Raw genomic sequence first — 22,352 nt, 5'->3', positions numbered from 1 at the left:
TTTAATTAATCACATACAATAGCAAAATATGCGGAAAAAAAACAATCAGTGTTATGATCCACAGAAAAACTTTCCGTGCAGATAGAAATACAACTGTGACAAAGTAATATTCCCTCGGCGCAAAATTGATTTTCAAATACACGCTAACTTCCCCTTCTCTAATACCCAGACTTTACCGAAAGCACCCGTGATTGTCATGCGCAATTTTTTACTATCACGATATCGACAAAGCGCATCAGTCGCTCTCGCGCACACGGGACGATAAGATGGCCAAACTTAACATACCCTGGTCGAATGTGAATAGTGAAAGGGATATAACCAACGCACTAGTATGGAATCGATGGATACTACGAATTCTCGGAATCTGGCCGTTAGTATATTCAAATACTACAGCCATCGAAAAGATATTATCGACGATATCATTCGCGTTATGCTGGTTCGGGATCAATTTTCTTTTAATTCCCATGGTCATATTTGTATTATCAGAACGAACGACTCTACACGACAAAATCAAAATGTTAGGCCCGCTAAGCTACGTATTAATCTCAATGCTTAAATACTTTTTCTTGGTGATTCATCATGAGGACATACGGCAATGTATTCGCGTGCTCAGTATCGATTGGCGTGCAGTCCAGCAGCAGGATTATCGAAAAATTATGATTAAAAACGTGACAAGAAGCCATGTGTTATGCAAGTTTTGTATAATGATCATGTATAGTGCAGGCTTGTGTTTTTATACTGTAATGCCGTTTCTGACACACACAATAATCAACGAGCAAAATAACACTGTTAAACCAATACCTTACCCAGGATTCGATATTATTTTCGACTTGAATTTTACGCCGACCTACGTATTTGTATTTTGCCTACAATGGTTAGCCGGTATGGTACTTCATAAAGTCACCACCGCAGTGTGCTGCTTGGCAGCTATGTTTGTAGCTCACACTTGCGGTCAAATCGAGATCGTGACGGCCCGCATAGAAAACTTTGTAAAAAACGCACAAAACGGTCGCATCAAGCAACATATGGCAATTATAGTCAAACATCATATGCAGTCATTGAGGTGAGTAATTGATGCACTTGCGGAAAAAATTGTTTATAGGCGAATTTTGGTGCGCTCTGGTATAGCAACCAAAAGCAACCGTGGTTGAGCATATCTTTGTCTTCTGATATCTGAAAACGAAGATAGCCTTAGTCGCGGTTACTTTTGGTTGCTATACCATAGGCACGATAAAATTCGCCTTATGTCAATAATATTCGATTATTTAAATTAAAAAACTATGTGTAATACAAATAAATAAAGAATTTACGGAAAGAAAGAAACAAAAAAAAAATGTAGAAAAATTTACTTCACAAATAGCAAATTTAATTAAAAATTAAATTTATATTTTGTTATGTGTACTTTATAATTCTCCGCAAAAAGTATGAAAAAGACGTTAATCTATTAAATGAAATATATAAAATGTACATTAAAAAGTTTTGCAGGTTTTCAGTCAGTATCGATAGTATCTTACGCGAAATATGTCTGGTTGAAATAGTGGGAGCAACGTTAACTATATGCCTACTGGAATATTATTGTATCACGGTAACGTTAAAAAATTCTATAACTGCATAATGTGCGTGGTAAGGTGTATAAAATTATAAATATAATTGCGATGTAACAGTTAAAAGAAATGATTCAGCTAACAATACGATATCAAATTTTGCCACTAAATAAACGGACATTTAACAAATTTTATTATACGAATTATATCCTATTTATTAAATAAATAAAATTTCAGGTTATAAATATTTTCAATTAAACAAAAAAATAAAATTAATGATTTAACAAATAATAGAATCTTATTTAATGATTTAATATTATCTTATTCTCTCAGGAATGGAATAACAACGACAGTATAGCAATTTTAACATATTTTTTTCTATTAATATCGTTTGTATTCAACGTTTTCATGCTTTGCTACATAGGCGAACAATTAACAAATCAGGTGTTTATATACTTACATTTTTAATAATGCAAAATAAATTATATTTAATATCAAAACATTTTTGAATATTCAATTATACCAGAAGGTTTGCGTGTTATCACCGTGTCTTTCTGCCAACGTTTCGTGAACGGTACGGTTCACGAAACGTTGGCATTAACAATGAAGAAAGACACGGTGATAACCCGCAAAAACCTTCTGGTATAATTGAAGAAAATACCCGTGAAAGCCTCAAAAGCATAATTTTTGAATATTGCAATATATATGTTATAAAAATATACATTGTAAAGTCTAATAAAATTTATTAATAATAACAAATTTATTAAAAATCAAAATTTTTGCGTAACATATACAGACAATATGTATATGTATGTATATACACATGTATATGTATATATATATATATATATATGGTATATATAAATTAAAGCATAATTAAATTAAATACTTAGTGCAGCAAAGTTGGATTTGCATCATATAAAATCGAGTGGTACCGTTTACCAGGAAAAGCTGCACTCGATCTTACGTTAATAATCAGCATATCACAACATCCCATAAAAATTACTGCAGGAAAAATAATTAATCTTTCGTTCGCACTTTTTGTTCGTTAATAATCAGCATATCACATCATCCAATAAAAATTACTGCAGGAAAAATAATTAATCTTTCGTTCTCAAGTTTTGGCTCTGTAAGTACAATATGTCATCACTAACGCTAAAATACACAATAAAAATAGTTCTTTACGCACATATTTCAAACATTAACAGGTACTGAAAACTTCGATTGCGTATCTAAACATGCTGCGAACTTTTGTTTGATACATGCGAGACGATTTTTTTAATGTATCTTCATATCAACGAATAAAATAAGTTTCAGGTAATTTTATGTCGGAAAAAAGGGGAAATTAAGTTAAATAAACATATTTCAAGATAATAATGCATACTTGTACGGTATAATCAATTACTTGCACATATATTAAATAAATATAATATATTAAATAAATAAATTTCGTCAACATCAAAATTATATAAAATTGTTTCACGCTTATCATTTAACAAAGTCGCATCAATTGCAATATGTCATTAAATGTGATCGAAATATTTGCGACTTTAGTCAATTGTTTACAAATATAATTATCGTTAATATATTTCATATTATACATATATTTCTAAATGCACCTCAAGTTAAAAAACAAAATTTAAAAAAATTTAATCTTAGTGTGATAACATCTTCGAATCTGTTTTTCCAATATACTTTTTATTTCATGTTAACAATGAATCTACTTCCTGTTCTATTTCTATATATTTTCAATTGTTTCAAAGAAATAAAAGCACGAAAGAGAACGTAACTTGAAATCGTATTTTTGCAACGAATAATCGTCAAACGGTGTTCAACATAAAAAAAATAAGAATGACTAACATAGTATATTTTTATCCGCTTGTACCATTTATTTCGTTTCTATCTCAAAAGGTAAGAAAATTTCAGGAAGAAAAAGGTCTTCGCACAGCCATATATCTTCAAATTTCGTTTAAGCACGAAAATCGTTTGTATCTCTGTCGTCATAACTGAAAGAAAATGTATATTGATTGTATTCAGTAGGGATTATGGCCAAAGTGCAATTATATTAATAAGGAGTCCAGTCATCAGCTGCGTCTATATAGCTGCTATAATAGACTGGCACCTCCGAGGCATACTTTATCCACTACAGTCGGTCTAGTAAGAGCGTAGCAAGGCTTACCTACAGTCGAGTAAAGATATACTCTGAATTTTTGTTTTCGCCGATAGATGTCACCATTATGTTGCATGCATTATAAGCAAAGTACTCGTTGTTGCTTGAATTGTGTTAGAATAAACGATTTTCAAAAAATGCTGCCTACGTATCTCGTTTCAAAGCAGGCTTTATCTCTTTACTGACAACCTGAATGCTGAGATAATGTTAAAAATATATCAAAAAGCCTTGATTCCGTCCGCCCAACGCTGGTTTATTAGTAAAGATAAAGATTGGTTACTCTAGGAGGATAATGACCCCAAACACTGAAGCCGGTTCTCCACGTCCTGGAAAGAGGGAAATGACATTGAGACACTCCACTGGCCTTCACAATCACCCGATGCGAATTCCATTGAAAATGTATGGTCACTCATCAAAAGGAAGCTTTGTGGAAGACCGACATCAAGTTCGAAGCGTCTAAAAAACGAAATTCGACGAATCTGGAGGTCTTTGCCACGTGAAGATGCAATTGCTTTAGCGGTCTATTATAGACGCAGCTGATGACTGGAATCCTTATTAATATAATTGCATTTTGGCCATAATCCTACTGCATACAATCAATATAAATTTAAGACTAATAAGCCATTCTTCTTTGAGAGAGGCCTGTCACGCTCTTACTAGACAGACAATGTAGATATATGCAAAACAATGTCTTTAAAAATCTGCATATTATTAAGATATTAAATCTTTAATATACTAAACCTTTCACAAGATACAAACCTAATGCAATATTAACCTTCAGATTTCACAAATAACTCCATTTTAAACTTCATGTTACACTATTCACAAAAAAAAACGTTTAATTAATCACATACAATAGTAAAATACGCGGAAATAAAACCGTCAGTATCAGGAGACGCGGTAGTGTCTCTGGCCATGTTTAAAAACTAAAAGACAATACAAGTCTCTTACCCTGAGCAACCAAAGTCCATTTTTCGGGGGTGCATAATTACTAAAATATAAAAAATTTTGAATCGAACGTTACATATTCTGAAAGGCGGCATCGCCACGAGTAATTTGAGCTAAAAAATTTAAAATCGGCAAGCCGTTCTGGACATACATCGGTCAAAAAGTGATGATTTTCATGAGAAATTAAGTAACGTCTTCTTCTTCTCTGTCCGCAGTCATATGCACCTCTCTCCTGTCTCACCTTTCACTCACACCTCCACCAACTGCGACTCACCGCACCCCTCCCCCTCCTCTCCCCCACCGCCCTTCTCTTTCGCCGTATTTCACTCTCTTTTGTTATATAATAATTTTAAATCATTATATATAGAGCGTCGTGCGGCATTTGAACCGCGCGCGGTGAGATGGGGACAGCGGAAGACGGAGGCGATTCGAAAATCGGCCGAAAATTACATACACTTTACGTATGTTCATTTTGAACTGGCACCTTTAATTAATAATATATCAATTACTTTTCGTGGTAATATATTATTATTACATAAAAAGGCTTAAAATTTAGAGTATCTTTTTTTGAACATGGCTTGACCTTTTCATTTATATGATATAATTTCTTTCGGTTCTATTATACAGAAAAACTTTCCGTGCAGATAGAAATGCAACTGCGACAAAGTAATACTCTCTCGACAAAATTGATTTTCAAATACACGCTAACTTCCCCTTCTCTATTACCCAGATGTTATCGAAAGCCGTAATTGTCATGCGCAATTTTTTGCTATCACTATCACGATATCGACAAAGCGAACCAGTCGCTATCGCGCTCACAAGACGATAGGATGGCCAAACTTAACATCTCCTGGTCAAATGTGAATTGTGAGAAGGATATAATCAATGCGTTAGTGTGGAATCGATGGATACTGCGAGTTCTCGGAATCTGGCCATTAGTATACTCAAAGACTACAATGATAGAAAAAATATTAGCAAAGATATCGTTTGCGTTATGTTGGTTCGCGCTCAGTTTTCTTCTAATTCCCTTGGTCATATCTGTGCTGTCAGAACGAACGACTCAAAACGACAGAATGAAAATATTAGGCCAAATAAGCTACGTGTTAGTCTCGACGTTAAAATATTTCTTCTTAGTGATACATCATAAGGGCATACGGCAATGCATTCGCATGCTAAGTATCGATTGGCGTACAGTCCAGCAGCAGGATTATCGAAAAATTATGATTAAAAACGCGACAAAAAGCAATGTGTATTGCAAGTTTTGTATAATATTAATGTATATCGGAGGCTTCTGTTTTAGTACCATACTGCCGTTTCTCACGCACAGCACAATCGACGAACAGAATATTACTGTTAAACCAATACCTTGCCCCGGATTCGATATTATTTTCGACTTGCATTTTACGCCGACCTATGTATTTGTATTTTGCGGACAATGGTTAGCCAGTATGGTACTTAACGAAATCACCATGGCAGTATGCTGCTTGGCAGCTATGTTTGTAGCTCACGCATGCGGTCAAATCGAGATCGTGATGGCTCGCGTAAAAAACTTTGTAAAAAATGCACAAAACAATCATATCAAGCAACACATGGCAATTATAGTGAAACACCACATGCAGTCATTGAGGTGAGTACTTGATGCACATCATTGCGGAAAAAAATTGTTTGTGTCAATATAATATTCGATTATTTGAATTAAAAACTATGCGTAATATAAATGAATAAAGAAGGAGAAACAAAAAATTTGAAAATTTTATAAACATTAAAACGTTTACTTCACAAATTAAATTTAATTAATAATTAAACTTAAATTTTGTTATATGTACTTCATAATTCTCCGCGCAAAAAGTAGGAAAAAGATATTAATCTATTAAATGAAATATATAAAATGTACATTAAAAAGTTTTGCAGGTTTTCAGTCAGTATCGATAGTATCTTACGCGAAATATGTCTGGTTGAAATAGTGGGAACAACGTTAACTATATGTCTACTGGAATATTATTGTATCACGGTAACGTTTAAAAAATTCTATAACTGCATCATGTGCGTGGTAAGGTGTAAAATTATAAAATTTTAAAAATAACTGCGATGTAACAGTTAAAAAAGTGATTCAGCTAACATTACGATATCTAATTTTGCTACTAAATAAACGGACATTTGACATATTTTATATGATACGAATTATATGCTATTTTTAAATAAATAAAATTTTAGGGTGTAAATATATGTTTTCAATTTCACAAAAAAATAAAATTAATGATTTAATATTATCTTATTCTCTCAGGAATGGAATAACAACGACAGTATAGCAATTTTAACATATTTTTTTCTATTAATATCGATTGTCTTCAACGTTTTCATGCTTTGCTACATTAGCGAAGAATTAACAAATCAGGTGTTTATATTTACATATTTAATAATATAAAATAAATTATATTAAATGTCACATAACATTTGAATGTTGCAATACTTATATACGTCATAAAAATATACAATATATGTATGTCTAACAAAATTAATTAATAATAACAAATTTATTAAGAATAACAATTTTTGCATAACATATATATACAACATATGAATATGTATGTATATACACATATATATGTATATGTATAAATTAAAGCATAATTAAATTAAATACTTAGTGCATAAAAGTTGGATTTGCATCATATAAAATCGAGTGGTATCGTTTACCAGAAAAAGCTGCACTCGATCTTACGTTAATAATCAGCATATCACAACATCCCATAAAAATTACTGCAGGAAAAATAATTAATCTTTCGTTCGAACTTTTTGGCTCCGTAAGTACAATTTCTCATCACTTTAGCAGTGAAATACATAATAATAATAATTTTTTACGCACATACTTCATACATTAACAGGTACTGAAAACTTCGCTTGTGTATCTAAACTTACTCCGAACTTTTGTTTGATACATGCGAAAGGAATTTTTAATGTATTTTCGTATCAACAAATAAAATAATATTTAGTCAATTTTATGTTGAAAACAAAGGAAAATTAAGTTAAATGAATAAGTTTCAAGATAATGATGCATACTTGTACGGTATAACCAATTATTTGCACATATGAATACAATAAATAAATAAATTTTGTCCAAATCAAAATTTTATAAAATTGTTTCACGCTTTTGATTTAACAAAGTTGTATCAATTGCAATATGTCATTGATTGCAATCCAAATATTTGCGACTTCAATTAATTGTGATGTTTACAAATATAATTTTCATTAATATATTTCATATTATACATATATTTCTAAATGCACCTGAAGATAGAAAACAAAATTTAAAAAAATTTAATCTTAAAGTGATTTTATATTAACATGAATCTACTTCCTGTTCTATTTCAATATATTTTCAATCTTCTGAAAAAAATTAAAGTACGAAAGAGAACGTAACTTGAAATAGTATTCCTGCAACGAATAATCGATGTCAGACGGTGTTCAACATAAAAAAAATAACAATGATTAATATATAATAATATATTTTTATCCGTTTGTACCATTTATTTCGTTTGTATCTCAAAAGGTAAAAAAATTTCAGGAAGAAAAAAGTCTACGCACAACCATATATCTCCAAATTTCGTTTACGCAAGAAAATCGTTTGTATCTTTGTCATTATAACTCAAAGAAGATGTAGAGATACATGGTGTTTCAATTTTGGCATAATCAAATCGCAAACACACACACACACACACACACATTCATCTTCTCTCCTCAATATTTCATCCTCAATATTATCAGATTCGACATCATTACGTTGGCACACTTCTTAGCCATGCTCATCGCTCATGTAGCCCGGTCAATATTGTGATAGCATTCATAGAAAACATTTTCGAGAGAAAATGCAATCAAACAAATTAGAGAAATGCTTGGCGATTATCGTGCATCACGTAAAAACATTAAGGTAAGTATCCCGTCTGGCTATCTGCATTTTACTATGTGTAAAATTAACTTCACGTTACAGTAATGTCTGCATCAGAAATTCTACAAACTCATTTACTAAAAATTTATTAAATAAAAAAGTTAGTATTATTTAAAATGTTATCATGTGTTAAAAGAATTATGCTTTCGTCTAAGCTTTCGTGGTAAGAAATATTTGACAAATGCTTGTTCATAACGATGTAGATTTTCAGCTAGTATCAAATATACATATAATATTTTGCGCGAGTTATGTTTCGAAATAGTGAAAATAACGTTAATAAAGTGGTAAGTAAAATATTCCATGATAATGGTGAAATATTTAAAATAAGATCGAAAGTTCCCTCTCGAAACTGTTAAAACCATTTTTTACACGTACTGTACGATACAGCATTCTCGCCCAAAGCCAAACAAATTATTTCTTTTGCTTCAGCCACGTATTTGTTAAGTTTAAGAAACGCGAAAAGAAGGCAGTGCCTCAAATGTTGCTTTTCAAACGACATCGTGTTTATGTTCACAGGAGGATCAAGTATTATACCTTATTTTAAAGCTAAAAGATGGATCTTCAAAATGACTACAGAGAGGGGGGAGTTCAATTTAAATGGGTTCTGAGGTTGCTGAAGGTAAGAGCCAAGAATTAATTTGTACACCTAATATAAATATTATATTTGCATACTTCTTATAGATATATACAAAATAATACTTTTAAAAATCTGCATATTATTAAGATATAAAATACTAAACTTTTCACAAGATATAATATACTATATAAGTTTTTCTGATTTTATAAATAACTTATAAAAAAACCATTTTAAATTTATGTTACACTATTCATTAAAAACAAAGTTTCATTAAGCACATACAACAGTAAAATACGCAGAAATAACAATGGGTTCTGTTATACAAAAAAACTTTCCGTGCTGGTAAAAATACAACTGTGACAAAGTACTATTCCCTTAATAAAATTGATTTTCAAATACACGCTAACTTCGGGCTATGGCAGAGAACGAGACGTAACATGCGTAGTCGTAACGTAAGGCAGAGAAAAACGTAAATGTCGTAGTAATGAACTAGTGACTGGTAGTCACTACTACGACAGCTACGTTTTTCTCTGCCTTACCTTACGTTACGATTACGCATGTTACGTCTCGTTCTCTGCCCTTACCTTACGTTACGACTACGCATGTTACGTCTCCTTACATAGCCCTTCCCCTATTACCCAGACCATATCGAAAGCACCCGTGATTGACATGCGCAACTTTTTACCATCACGCTATCCACAAAGCGTAGATATTTGACATATTTTATACATATGTATTATTTCCTATTTATTTAAAGAAATTTCAAGATGTATATTCACACACGTTTTTAAATTATAATAAAAAAATAAAATTAGTATTATATCATCCTTACAGGAATGGAATAACAACGACAGTATAGCAATTTTAACATACTTTTTTTTATTAATATCGTTTGTCTTCAATGTTTTTACGCTTTGCTACATTGGTGAACAATTAACAAATCAGGTGTTTAAATTTAAATTTTTAATAATTTTTTAATAATGAAATAAATTTTATAAAATTTAAAACATTTGGATGTTGCTACGTATAAACATTTATATGACGAATTATACATAAATAATGCAAATATGTAAAAATTAAAAATAAATTTAGTGCAGTAAAATTGGGTATACTTCGTATGAAATCGAGTGGTACCATTTACCAGGAAAGATTGCACTTGATCTCACGTTAATAATCAGCATATCACATCATCCGATAAAAGTTACTGCAGGAAAAATAATCAGTCTTTCGTTCTCAAGTTTTGGCTCTGTAAGTACAATGTATTATCACTTCGAAGGTGAAAAAGGACAATAGTAAAAATTTTTTTAAGCATATTTTATACATTAACAGGTACTGAAAACTTCGATTACATATTTAAATATGCTCCGAACATTCGTTTGATACATACAAGAGAATTTTTAAATGTTGTTTTATATCAAGAAATAAAATAATATTAAGTAATTCGTATGTTGAAAAAATATTTATAATTAAGTTAAATGAATATATTTTACGATAATAATCTATACGCATTTGATACAATCAATTAAATGCACATATCAATATATTAAATAAACAAACTTAGTCTAGATTCTAATTTTATAATAATGTTTTACACTTATTATTTAGCAAACCATCATCAATTGCAATATCATTGAATGTTATCGAAGTATTTGCAATCTTCCATCAATTCAGATGATGTTTGCAAACATAATTTTTCATGTATCATATTTATAAATGTAACTCGAGTTGAAATAAAATAGTAAAAAAATTAGCTGACTGAAGTTTGGAACGTTCTTGGAACGAATTTTTCAAAACGATTTCTCCCATTTCTTCTTTGGCACAGATGTTCCTCTGCATGTCAGAAAACAAATAGAAAACACCCCGATCGAATACACGCGTCGAAAGCCACCCTTATGGGCAAAAAACCACCCTCGAAACAACTAAAAAATTTCTAAAAGATTGTAGAATAATTAATGAATTAAACGAACTTACAGTGAAGTTCGATTGTAATTATGCTGTCTCGTCCGGATGGATAATTGTAGTAGCGTTCCGCTGCGTAATCCTCAACAGGTTTTGAAAGCTGGAGAAAAGAAAACCAAATAAGGCGCTGCGGTGGCGCCTAGATAAGCGGTGGCCTGCACTCGGGTGCAACCGTCCACGCCATCTGAGTTCATTAGTTCAAAGCCTACGAATCTGGAAAAGGCATGTGGGTGGGAGGGAGTCTCCATCCGGACGAGACAGCATAATTACAATCGAACTTCACTGTAAGTTCGTTTAATTCATTAATTATGCTATGTCTCGTCCGGATGGATAATTGTAGATGTTTAAAGTACAGATTCGTAAGGAGAGCTATAAAAATAATAAGTATTATTAATTTGTTATACAACTACATTTCTCACTCTTATGGATGTTTCGTATGAAGCAATAAGTATATATATATATATCTCTCACGAAAAAATTGTGCACTTCTTGCACTTTATTATGAATGTACAGATCGAAAAAATGGTACTCACAGAGTAATGATTTGTCCAGGATCGCATCCTGAAAAGAGGAGTCACTAAGAATAGGACGATTATAAAAACAAGCAAATGTCTCTGAGGATTTGCTCCGTCCAGCCGTACGTCTAATTTCTTCCAAACTAATATCCTTGTTTGCTGTAAGGTACGTTGACGCATGGCGAGTAGAATGCGCTGAAAAGATATTTGTATCTACCCCTGCCGTTTGAATCTTAGTTTTGACCCACCACCCCAGCGTCTGGGCGGAAACTGCCTTGTATGGAACTCGAAAAGAGATAAAAAAGTGAATCGCAGCCTGTCTGGCGAAGATCGGCAGTATTAGAAAGATAAAATTTGAGTTCTGGCTTATCCGCAAAGGGCTTGAAGGAGAACAAGGGCTGACAATTACCCTTTCCAGAGGTTTTAAGACGGGCGGGGATTTTTAGAATCAAAGAATCTGAGAAGGTGATATTAGAAAGCTGTATAGCTGCAAGCGTCTGTATTCTTTGTGCAGTGATAAGAGCAAGGAGCGTCCCAATTTCCTCGAGATTACTTCCAACGAGAACTCTACATGTGGGTATAGGAAAGTCAAAAGAACCGTCACCGTCGACAGGTCCCAGATATATTCGTATCTGTGGCGCTGTGGCCTTAAGGTAGCCACTTCCTTAAAGAATCTTCTGACCAAGGAGTGAGTGCCTATTTCGTTCCGAGAAATAAGGGTTATTGCTGAGCGGTACTTTTTCCAAGTGGCCTAGGAACCTATATCTGCCAGGGAAGAAGACAAAGATCCGAGAAATAAGGGGACTGACGGAGTGAAGCAGCTGACATCCCTTTTCTTGCAAAAACAATCACCAATGCCTCATGGGCTTAGAATGTTGAGCTAAAGTCGTTCTCGAGATAGATGCGAGCATTGCGGTTAGAGCCGGTGGCGGTATTTCCCTGAGTAAAAAAGAAGGCCTGCCGAATAAATTCGCGGCCACCAGGGAAATCCTGATCCAAGCCAAGTGATAATCCCTGAAAAGAGACGACTCTGTTTAAAAACTTCTATAGAAAACCATTAAGAAAATTCAATAGTTTTTAATAAGCATTTTAAATCGGTAGATCCCAATCCGTGATAGTCTTCTATTATTATTATACTCATAGATCTTATTGATAACTGTAAAGCTTCTATAGTCGCTCTTGTGTGCTACTATAGAAACTATTAAAAACTATAAATTCCTATAGTTTTTTCTTTTTTTTTTTTTTTTTTTAAATCCTAAGCAGGGGACAACATATTACAAACTGGCTCAACTTGCATCAGATGTTGGACAATAAGCTGAATGACTAGGGGAACTATGGCTGAGCTGGCCACCAGGGCACCACCACAACACCTTCCACCCCGTCAGTAATGATCTCGCGCATTACTCCTAGAATCAGGATGAATGGTGGTAATGCGTAAAAAGAAATATAAATATATATATAAATATATATACTCCAATTAAGGGAGAAAGCGTCGATTGCAACCGCGAACAGGTCCGGATGCCGAGAGACAAAGTGAGAGCACTTCGTATTAATTGAAGTAGAAACGATGTCAAAAACGACCCAAAAAACAGAAAAAATTCTGTCAAGTTACGTTTGTAATAGATACCATTCTTTCCTTTCCACAGTAACGCGAAATTCCGCGTCTGCCTCAAAGTTCTGTGCCGAGGGACCATACGAGGCGTAGATGAATAAATTTTTTTTTTTTTTTTACGACCACGAAATTTTTCGGGCTAATCCGGAAAGCAATGGAAAACTGACTGGGCCCATACGATTATTAAGGGCTATTGCCCTGGAATTCTCGAGTCTTAATAAAACATCGGAATTTCTTAAGTGAGATGCAAAGCATCCAAGCGCATGGATATCACAACATCCCATAAAAATTACTGCAGGAAAAATAATTAATCTTTCGTTCGAACTTTTTGGCTCCGTAAGTACAATTTCTCATCACTTTAGCAGTGAAATACATAATAATAATAATTTTTTACGCACATACTTCATACATTAACAGGTACTGAAAACTTCGCTTGTGTATCTAAACTTACTCCGAACTTTTGTTTGATACATGCGAAAGGAATTTTTAATGTATTTTCGTATCAACAAATAAAATAATATTTAGTCAATTTTATGTTGAAAACAAAGGAAAATTAAGTTAAATGAATAAGTTTCAAGATAATGATGCATACTTGTACGGTATAACCAATTATTTGCACATATGAATACAATAGTTCCAGAAAATTAATGTGGAAGGCCTTGTCCTCTGTTGACCAAAAAACCGTGTGTACGCCTTCCGCCACACACTGCACCCATCCTGTAAGAGAAAAGTCTGAATAAATTTCAATGGCGAAAAGACTTGACTGTATATAATTGCACTGCAACTATTGTAAAAATGTGTTTCCACCATAGGTCTTCTCTGAGCGAAGCCTAAAGAGGTATTTAAACCTCAAAAATGTTGTCTGACACCAGGAGGGCTAAGAATTTCTCTCTTTCCAATAACTTTATAAATCAAAATTTTATAAAATTGTTTCACGCTTTTGATTTAACAAAGTTGTATCAATTGCAATATGTCATTGATTGCAATCCAAATATTTGCGACTTCAATTAATTGTGATGTTTACAAATATAATTTTCATTGATATTTCATATTATACATATATTTCTAAATGCACCTTAAGTTAAAAAACAACATTTAAAAACATTTAATTTTAGTGTGATAACATCTTCAAACCTGTTTTTCCAATGTACTTTTTATTTCATGTTAACAATGTATATTAAATAGATTATTTAATCCAAAAAATATTTATGAGAAATAAAGTCGATTTCAGAATTCACAAGAAATAAAACTTATACATATATAATATATTAAAGATATTTTACCTGCATGTGTGATCAAAAGATAAGACCAGATAATATAAAAAGATTTATGTATACATATACATATACTTCCTATATATACATACATACATATACATTTACACACATACAAAACAATACGTCGTAAATTTTTCTGTTTAATTACGATATAACACACAATATTCAACTTTATTAATTCCATAAATAACTTCACTTTAAATCGTATTATACTATTCACTTAAAAGATCTACGTAATTAATCATACACAACGGTAAATTATACGCGGAAATAACACAATCAGTTTTATAAGCTACAGAAAAACTTCCTACACAAGTAGAAATACAACTGTCGCAAAGTAATATTCCCTCGATATAAAATTGATTTTCAAGAACACGCTAACCTCCCCTTTCCTTTTTTACCTATACTTTGTCGAAAGCATTCGTGATTGTCATGCGCAATTTTTTACTAACACGCTATCGACAAAGCGCATCAGTCGCTCTCGCGCCCTCGAGAGTATAGTATGGCCAAACTTAACATCTCCTGGTCGAATGTGAATAGTGAGAGGGATATAATCAACGCATTAGTATGGAATCGATGGATATTACGAGTTCTCGGTATCTGGCCGTTGGTATATTCAAATACTACAACGATCGAGAAGATATTAGCAACAATATCATTCGCATTATGCTGGTCCGCGCTTAGTTTTCTTCTAATTCCCATGGGCATTTCTACGCTGTCAGAACAAACAACTGTAAACGAAAAAATCAAAATGCTAGGTCCACTAAGCTACGTGTTAATCTCGACATTGAAATATTTTTTCCTGGTGATACATCACAAGAGCATACGACAATGCATTCGGGTGATAAGTACTGATTGGCATGCAGTCCAGCAGCAGGAATATCGAAAAATTATGATTAAATACATGACAAAGAGCCATGTGTTATCCAAGATTTGTATAATGTTCATGTATTGCGGAGGCTTCTGTTTTCAAACCGTAATGCCGTTTCTGACACACACCACAATCGACGAACAGAATATCACTGTTAAACCAATAATTTGCCCCGGATTCGATATTATTTTCGACTTGCATTTTACGCCGACCTATGTATTTGTATTTTGCGCACAATGGTTATCTGGTATTGTACTGTTCAACGTCACTACAGCAGTGTGTTGCTTGGCAGCCATGTTCGTCGCTCACGCTTGCGGTCAAATCGAGATCGTAATGGCCCGCGTAGGAAATTTTGTAAAAAATGCACAAAGTAATCATAAACACATAAAGCAACAGATGGCAATTATAGTGAAACACCATATGCAGTCATTGAGGTGAGTGCTTGGTGCACTTCATTGCGGAAAAAAAATGTTTGTGTCAATTATATCCGATTATCTAAATTTAAAATTATATAAATTGCAAAATGAATAAAGAATATTTATGGAAATAGGAAAAACAATAAATCTTTAACTTTTATAACTGTAGAAATGTTTACCTATTTCATAAATAACAGTTCAACTCAATGAATAATCAAACTTAAATTTAATTAACAGTACTGAATAATTTTTCACAAAAATAGAAAAACGAAAATTAATTTATTAAATGAAATGCATAGAAACTACATTAAAAAGTTTTACAGATTTTCAATCAATATCGATAATATTTTACGCGAAATATGTCTGGTTGAAATAGTGGGAACAACGTTAACTATATGCCTGCTGGAATATTATTGCATCATGGTAATGTGTAAAAAATTCTATTACAGCATCAAGTGTGTGGTAAGGTGTATAAAATTTTAAAAATAACAACGATGTGAAAATATGTGATTATCAACTAACACATTGATCAAATTTTTGCTATTAACTATATAGATATTTGACATATTTTATACATATGTATTATTTCCTATTTATTTAAAGAAATTTCAAGATGTATATTCACACACGTTTTTAAATTATAATAAAAAAATAAAATTAGTATTATATCATCCTTACAGGAATGGAATAACAACGACAGTATAGCAATTTTAACATACTTTTTTTTATTAATATCGTTTGTCTTCAATGTTTTTACGCTTTGCTACATTGGTGAACAATTAACAAATCAGGTGTTTAAATTTAAATTTTTAATAATTTTTTAATAATGAAATAAATTTTATAAAATTTAAAACATTTGGATGTTGCTACGTATAAACATTTATATGACGAATTATACATAAATAATGCAAATATGTAAAAATTAAAAATAAATTTAGTGCAGTAAAATTGGGTATACTTCGTATGAAATCGAGTGGTACCATTTACCAGGAAAGATTGCACTTGATCTCACGTTAATAATCAGCATATCACATCATCCGATAAAAGTTACTGCAGGAAAAATAATCAGTCTTTCGTTCTCAAGTTTTGGCTCTGTAAGTACAATGTATTATCACTTCGAAGGTGAAAAAGGACAATAGTAAAAATTTTTTTAAGCATATTTTATACATTAACAGGTACTGAAAACTTCGATTACATATTTAAATATGCTCCGAACATTCGTTTGATACATACAAAAGAATTTTTAAATGTTGTTTTATATCAAGAAATAAAATAATATTAAGTAATTCGTATGTTAAAAAAATATTTATAATTAAGTTAAATGAATATATTTTACGATAATAATCTATACGCATTTGATACAATCAATTAAATGCACATATCAATATATTAAATAAACAAACTTAGTCTAGATTCTAATTTTATAATAATGTTTTACACTTATTATTTAGCAAACCATCATCAATTGCAATATCATTGAATGTTATCGAAGTATTTGCAATCTTCCATCAATTCAGATGATGTTTGCAAACATAATTTTTCATGTATCATATTTATAAATGTAACTCGAGTTGAAATAAAATAGTAAAAAAATTAGCTGACTGAAGTTTGGAACGTTCTTGGAACGAATTTTTCAAAACGATTTCTCCCATTTCTTCTTTGGCACAGATGTTCCTCTGCATGTCAGAAAACAAATAGAAAACACCCCGATCGAATACACGCGTCGAAAGCCACCCTTATGGGCAAAAAACCACCCTCGAAACAACTAAAAAATTTCTAAAAGATTGTAGAATAATTAATGAATTAAACGAACTTACAGTGAAGTTCGATTGTAATTATGCTGTCTCGTCCGGATGGATAATTGTAGTAGCGTTCCGCTGCGTAATCCTCAACAGGTTTTGAAAGCTGGAGAAAAGAAAACCAAATAAGGCGCTGCGGTGGCGCCTAGATAAGCGGTGGCCTGCACTCGGGTGCAACCGTCCACGCCATCTGAGTTCATTAGTTCAAAGCCTACGAATCTGGAAAAGGCATGTGGGTGGGAGGGAGTCTCCATCCGGACGAGACAGCATAATTACAATCGAACTTCACTGTAAGTTCGTTTAATTCATTAATTATGCTATGTCTCGTCCGGATGGATAATTGTAGATGTTTAAAGTACAGATTCGTAAGGAGAGCTATAAAAATAATAAGTATTATTAATTTGTTATACAACTACATTTCTCACTCTTATGGATGTTTCGTATGAAGCAATAAGTATATATATATATATCTCTCACGAAAAAATTGTGCACTTCTTGCACTTTATTATGAATGTACAGATCGAAAAAATGGTACTCACAGAGTAATGATTTGTCCAGGATCGCATCCTGAAAAGAGGAGTCACTAAGAATAGGACGATTATAAAAACAAGCAAATGTCTCTGAGGATTTGCTCCGTCCAGCCGTACGTCTAATTTCTTCCAAACTAATATCCTTGTTTGCTGTAAGGTACGTTGACGCATGGCGAGTAGAATGCGCTGAAAAGATATTTGTATCTACCCCTGCCGTTTGAATCTTAGTTTTGACCCACCACCCCAGCGTCTGGGCGGAAACTGCCTTGTATGGAACTCGAAAAGAGATAAAAAAGTGAATCGCAGCCTGTCTGGCGAAGATCGGCAGTATTAGAAAGATAAAATTTGAGTTCTGGCTTATCCGCAAAGGGCTTGAAGGAGAACAAGGGCTGACAATTACCCTTTCCAGAGGTTTTAAGACGGGCGGGGATTTTTAGAATCAAAGAATCTGAGAAGGTGATATTAGAAAGCTGTATAGCTGCAAGCGTCTGTATTCTTTGTGCAGTGATAAGAGCAAGGAGCGTCCCAATTTCCTCGAGATTACTTCCAACGAGAACTCTACATGTGGGTATAGGAAAGTCAAAAGAACCGTCACCGTCGACAGGTCCCAGATATATTCGTATCTGTGGCGCTGTGGCCTTAAGGTAGCCACTTCCTTAAAGAATCTTCTGACCAAGGAGTGAGTGCCTATTTCGTTCCGAGAAATAAGGGTTATTGCTGAGCGGTACTTTTTCCAAGTGGCCTAGGAACCTATATCTGCCAGGGAAGAAGACAAAGATCCGAGAAATAAGGGGACTGACGGAGTGAAGCAGCTGACATCCCTTTTCTTGCAAAAACAATCACCAATGCCTCATGGGCTTAGAATGTTGAGCTAAAGTCGTTCTCGAGATAGATGCGAGCATTGCGGTTAGAGCCGGTGGCGGTATTTCCCTGAGTAAAAAAGAAGGCCTGCCGAATAAATTCGCGGCCACCAGGGAAATCCTGATCCAAGCCAAGTGATAATCCCTGAAAAGAGACGACTCTGTTTAAAAACTTCTATAGAAAACCATTAAGAAAATTCAATAGTTTTTAATAAGCATTTTAAATCGGTAGATCCCAATCCGTGATAGTCTTCTATTATTATTATACTCATAGATCTTATTGATAACTGTAAAGCTTCTATAGTCGCTCTTGTGTGCTACTATAGAAACTATTAAAAACTATAAATTCCTATAGTTTTTTCTTTTTTTTTTTTTTTTTTTAAATCCTAAGCAGGGGACAACATATTAAAAACTGGCTCAACTTGTATCAGATGTTGGACAATAAGCTGAATGAATAGGGGAACTATGGCTGAGCTGGCCACCAGGGCACCACTACAACACCTTCCACCCCGTCAGTGATGATCTCGCGCATTACCCCTAGAATCAGGATGAATGGTGGTAATGCGTAAAAAGAAATATAAATATATATACTCCAATTAAGGGAGAAAGCATCGATTGCAACCGCGAACAGGTCCGGATGCCGAGAGACAAAGTGAGAGCACTTCGTATTAATCGAAGTAGAAACGATGTCAAAACGACCCAAAAAACAGAAAAAATTCTGTCAAGATACGTTTGTAATAGATACCATTCTTTCCTTTCCACAGTAACGCGAAATTCCGCGTCTGCCTCAAAGTTCTGTGCCGAGGGACCATACGAGGCGTAGATGAATAAATTTTTTTTTTTTTTTTTTGACCACGAAATTTTTCGGGCTAATCCGGAAAGCAATGGAAAACTGACTGGGCCCATACGATTATTAAGGGCTATTGCCGTGGAATTCTCGAGTCTTAATAAAACATCGGAATTTCTTAGGTGAGATGCAAAGCATCTAAGCGCATGGAAAGCAGCCAGGAGTTCCAGATAATTAATGTGGAAGGCCTTGTCCTCTGTTGACCAAAAACCCGTGTGTACGCCTTTCGCCACACACTGCACTGGGATCCTGTAAGAGAAAAGTCTGAATAAATTTCAATGGCGAAAAGACTTGACCGTATATAATTGCACTGCAACTATTGTAAAAATGTGTTTCCACCATAGGTCTTCTCTGAGCGAAGCCTAAAGAGGTATTTGAGCCTCAAAAATGTTGTCTGACACCAGGAGGGCTAAGAATTTCTCTCTTTCCAATAACTTTGTATATAAATATTGGCGTCAATACGCTCTTACGCATGTTGATAATGAAGCCACAGGGACGAAAGTAAATATGAGCAGGCCGTCTCGCTGTCCGATATGGCTCGCCGAATCGCGAACTTGACAGGAAGAGCGAGCTCTGCCTGGTGCTCGATGGCCATAATATCACTTGCGTTAATATCGGCCATGCTTGTAAAGATATTTCTTAAATATAGCTTATACATGCCTGCAATGAGCCGAAAATCGACTAGATATACCACTGAAAAGAAACCTTGTCCCGGGACTCGAACCCGTGGACCTTGTAGTGGTTCGTATCACAAAGCCACCCTCTTGCCGCGGAGTCACACAACTCTACACAGGACCGGTTTCATAATCTTGGTAAATACATAAAGTACTGAGGCCAGTCCGAAGGAGAGGGCTCTGAAAAGGTAGAGTTGACCCTGAAAAACTAAGAACGCAAACATTTTCTGTTATCCTCATGAATAACCACAAGAAAGTATGCGTTTTCTAATTTCACCGAGACTAGATAATCGCCTGGGGAGATAAAATGGACGATAGTTTTCCAATCCTTGAGTTTAAAATGCGTAGCAATTATAAGCCTGTTAAAGCGCTTTAAATTGAGAATAAATTGAGAATAAATCTCCATCCGCCGAAGATTTTTGAAAACAAAAAATGAGGGTAAAAAACTGGCTCTCGCAGTCTAATACACCCTCAATCGCTCCCTTTAACAAGGAGTCTAGAGATCCCTTGCGCGCAAATCTGTTGTTCTAGATTTGACAGGTGACACAGGAGGTCCTCGCGTTGGGACGGCGGATGTTGGGTGAGAGGTAACCTATAACCAGCAATGGTCTCCAAAATGACCCTATCCGACGTAATCTGCTTCCAACTAGGTAGAAAAAACGGCCAGTCTGCCCCCAGTAATTGCTGCTTGATTTACCGTTTCAAATGTACAAGCCGAGATGGCTGCTTGATTGGCTGTTGGATCTTACTTGTAATTATTATTGACGGTTTGATAATTTCCCTGGAAGATTTTTCTATGGAAATTATCTTCTTCGTCTGTTTTCCAAAAGATGTATCCGAACAGCAGCTCGTCTACTGGAATAAAATCCGCTGTGTTTTTTGCATTTTAGGTTAAGGGCGGGTGTAATCTGCGCTCTTCTAGTTATAGAGAGGCGATAAACAAGATCGGCCAGAATCCTCGCCCCTTCCTTTACTTTAGCTACCGCTATACGAGCTTCAGGACACAGGGAGTTCTGAATTTCCGATCTAAGAAAAAACAGAATTAGCCTCGCTTAATGCGCAAAGGGCTAGGCCTGCTTGATCCTGGTTCTTGCCCGCATAATCATTCCTTATACAATCAAATTGTTTTTAAGGGCCACCCTGCACTCATGATTTAAAGTGGGGGCCTTTAGGAATGCTAATGCTTCTGGAAGAGTGAATTTCTTATGTAAGTACATTGCAAAGAGCTCTCGTTTATAGTTACCCGTTTAAGATGATCCGATGATGTGTCGTCCACTTCGCCTACATTCTCATCTACCTCTAAAGAGAGGAGAAACGTTCTAGCATGTGAAGGAGAAAAAAGGTTGTGCCGTCATGCCGCCTGTATTTCGCAAATACAGATCAAGCAATATCATACACACCTGACAACTTTGGGTCCGTTAGCCCCTCTTGTCGCGCAAGGGATGCTAAAAAAGCCTCTGAGTCGGACCTCGTGACCGGTTCCGACTCATTACGTGACCCAAAAATCTCCTGAGAGCTCAGAATAATGCTAGACGAGGCCTGAGAAGGTCCGCTAGGCGACCTAACCTCCCTTCGGGACAATATGTTAATCAGGCGGGACGTTTTATTCTCGAAATCCGACAAACGGTCTCCAGAAAGTGATCTTCTCCTCCTTCTCGATTTATGGGAAGACTTGCCAATATACACAAACCTGTGAAAATAACTTAAAATCGAAGACGAAAAAATCGGTGTGTTGAGGATTCACACAACAGGAAAACAATGAACTCAGATGGCGTGGACGGTTGCACCCGAGTGCAGGCCACCGCTT

At 34.3% G+C, this 22,352-nt stretch overlaps 3 protein-coding genes across 3 annotated transcripts; all 3 read left to right on the top strand.

The window, feature by feature from the left end:
• Positions 1 to 266: 266 nt before the first annotated feature.
• Positions 267 to 2,596, top strand: LOC108782583 (uncharacterized). Its single transcript, XM_018550888.1, has 2 exons — positions 267 to 1,063; positions 2,443 to 2,596. Exons 1-2 carry the CDS (start codon positions 267 to 269, stop codon positions 2,594 to 2,596), a joined length of 951 nt encoding a protein of 316 aa, XP_018406390.1.
• Positions 2,597 to 4,006: 1,410 nt separating this feature from the next.
• Positions 4,007 to 10,565, top strand: LOC108782582 (odorant receptor 13a-like). Its single transcript, XM_018550886.1, has 6 exons — positions 4,007 to 4,113; positions 5,963 to 6,289; positions 6,574 to 6,673; positions 10,020 to 10,130; positions 10,278 to 10,433; positions 10,515 to 10,565. Exons 1-6 carry the CDS (start codon positions 4,007 to 4,009, stop codon positions 10,563 to 10,565), a joined length of 852 nt encoding a protein of 283 aa, XP_018406388.1.
• A 4,485-nt stretch (positions 10,566 to 15,050) lies between these two features.
• LOC108782581 (uncharacterized) lies at positions 15,051 to 18,847 on the top strand. Its single transcript, XM_018550885.1, has 2 exons — positions 15,051 to 15,853; positions 18,670 to 18,847. The coding sequence occupies exons 1-2, from the start codon at positions 15,051 to 15,053 to the stop codon at positions 18,845 to 18,847; spliced, it is 981 nt and encodes a 326-aa protein (XP_018406387.1).
• Positions 18,848 to 22,352: the final 3,505 nt, after the last annotated feature.

This window comes from Cyphomyrmex costatus, unplaced genomic scaffold, assembly GCF_001594065.2.
Source record: "Cyphomyrmex costatus isolate MS0001 unplaced genomic scaffold, Ccosl1.0 scaffold132, whole genome shotgun sequence".
Taxonomy (NCBI): domain Eukaryota; kingdom Metazoa; phylum Arthropoda; class Insecta; order Hymenoptera; family Formicidae; genus Cyphomyrmex; species Cyphomyrmex costatus.
This window is presented reverse-complemented; position numbering and strand designations above follow the sequence as displayed.

Coding starts and splice junctions, on each gene's coding strand:
- LOC108782582 (XM_018550886.1), top strand. CDS start 4,007: ATGACCCCAAACACTGAAGCCGGTTCTCCACGTCCTGGAAAGAGGGAA. Junction 4,114..5,962: donor ATGCGAATTCCATTGAAAAT/GTATGGTCACTC, acceptor CTTCTGTTTTAG/TACCATACTGCCGTTTCTCA. Junction 6,290..6,573: donor CACCACATGCAGTCATTGAG/GTGAGTACTTGA, acceptor AAAGTTTTGCAG/GTTTTCAGTCAGTATCGATA.
- LOC108782583 (XM_018550888.1), top strand. CDS start 267: ATGGCCAAACTTAACATACCCTGGTCGAATGTGAATAGTGAAAGGGAT. Junction 1,064..2,442: donor CATCATATGCAGTCATTGAG/GTGAGTAATTGA, acceptor TACTTAGTGCAG/CAAAGTTGGATTTGCATCAT.
- LOC108782581 (XM_018550885.1), top strand. CDS start 15,051: ATGGCCAAACTTAACATCTCCTGGTCGAATGTGAATAGTGAGAGGGAT. Junction 15,854..18,669: donor CACCATATGCAGTCATTGAG/GTGAGTGCTTGG, acceptor TTCTTTGTGCAG/TGATAAGAGCAAGGAGCGTC.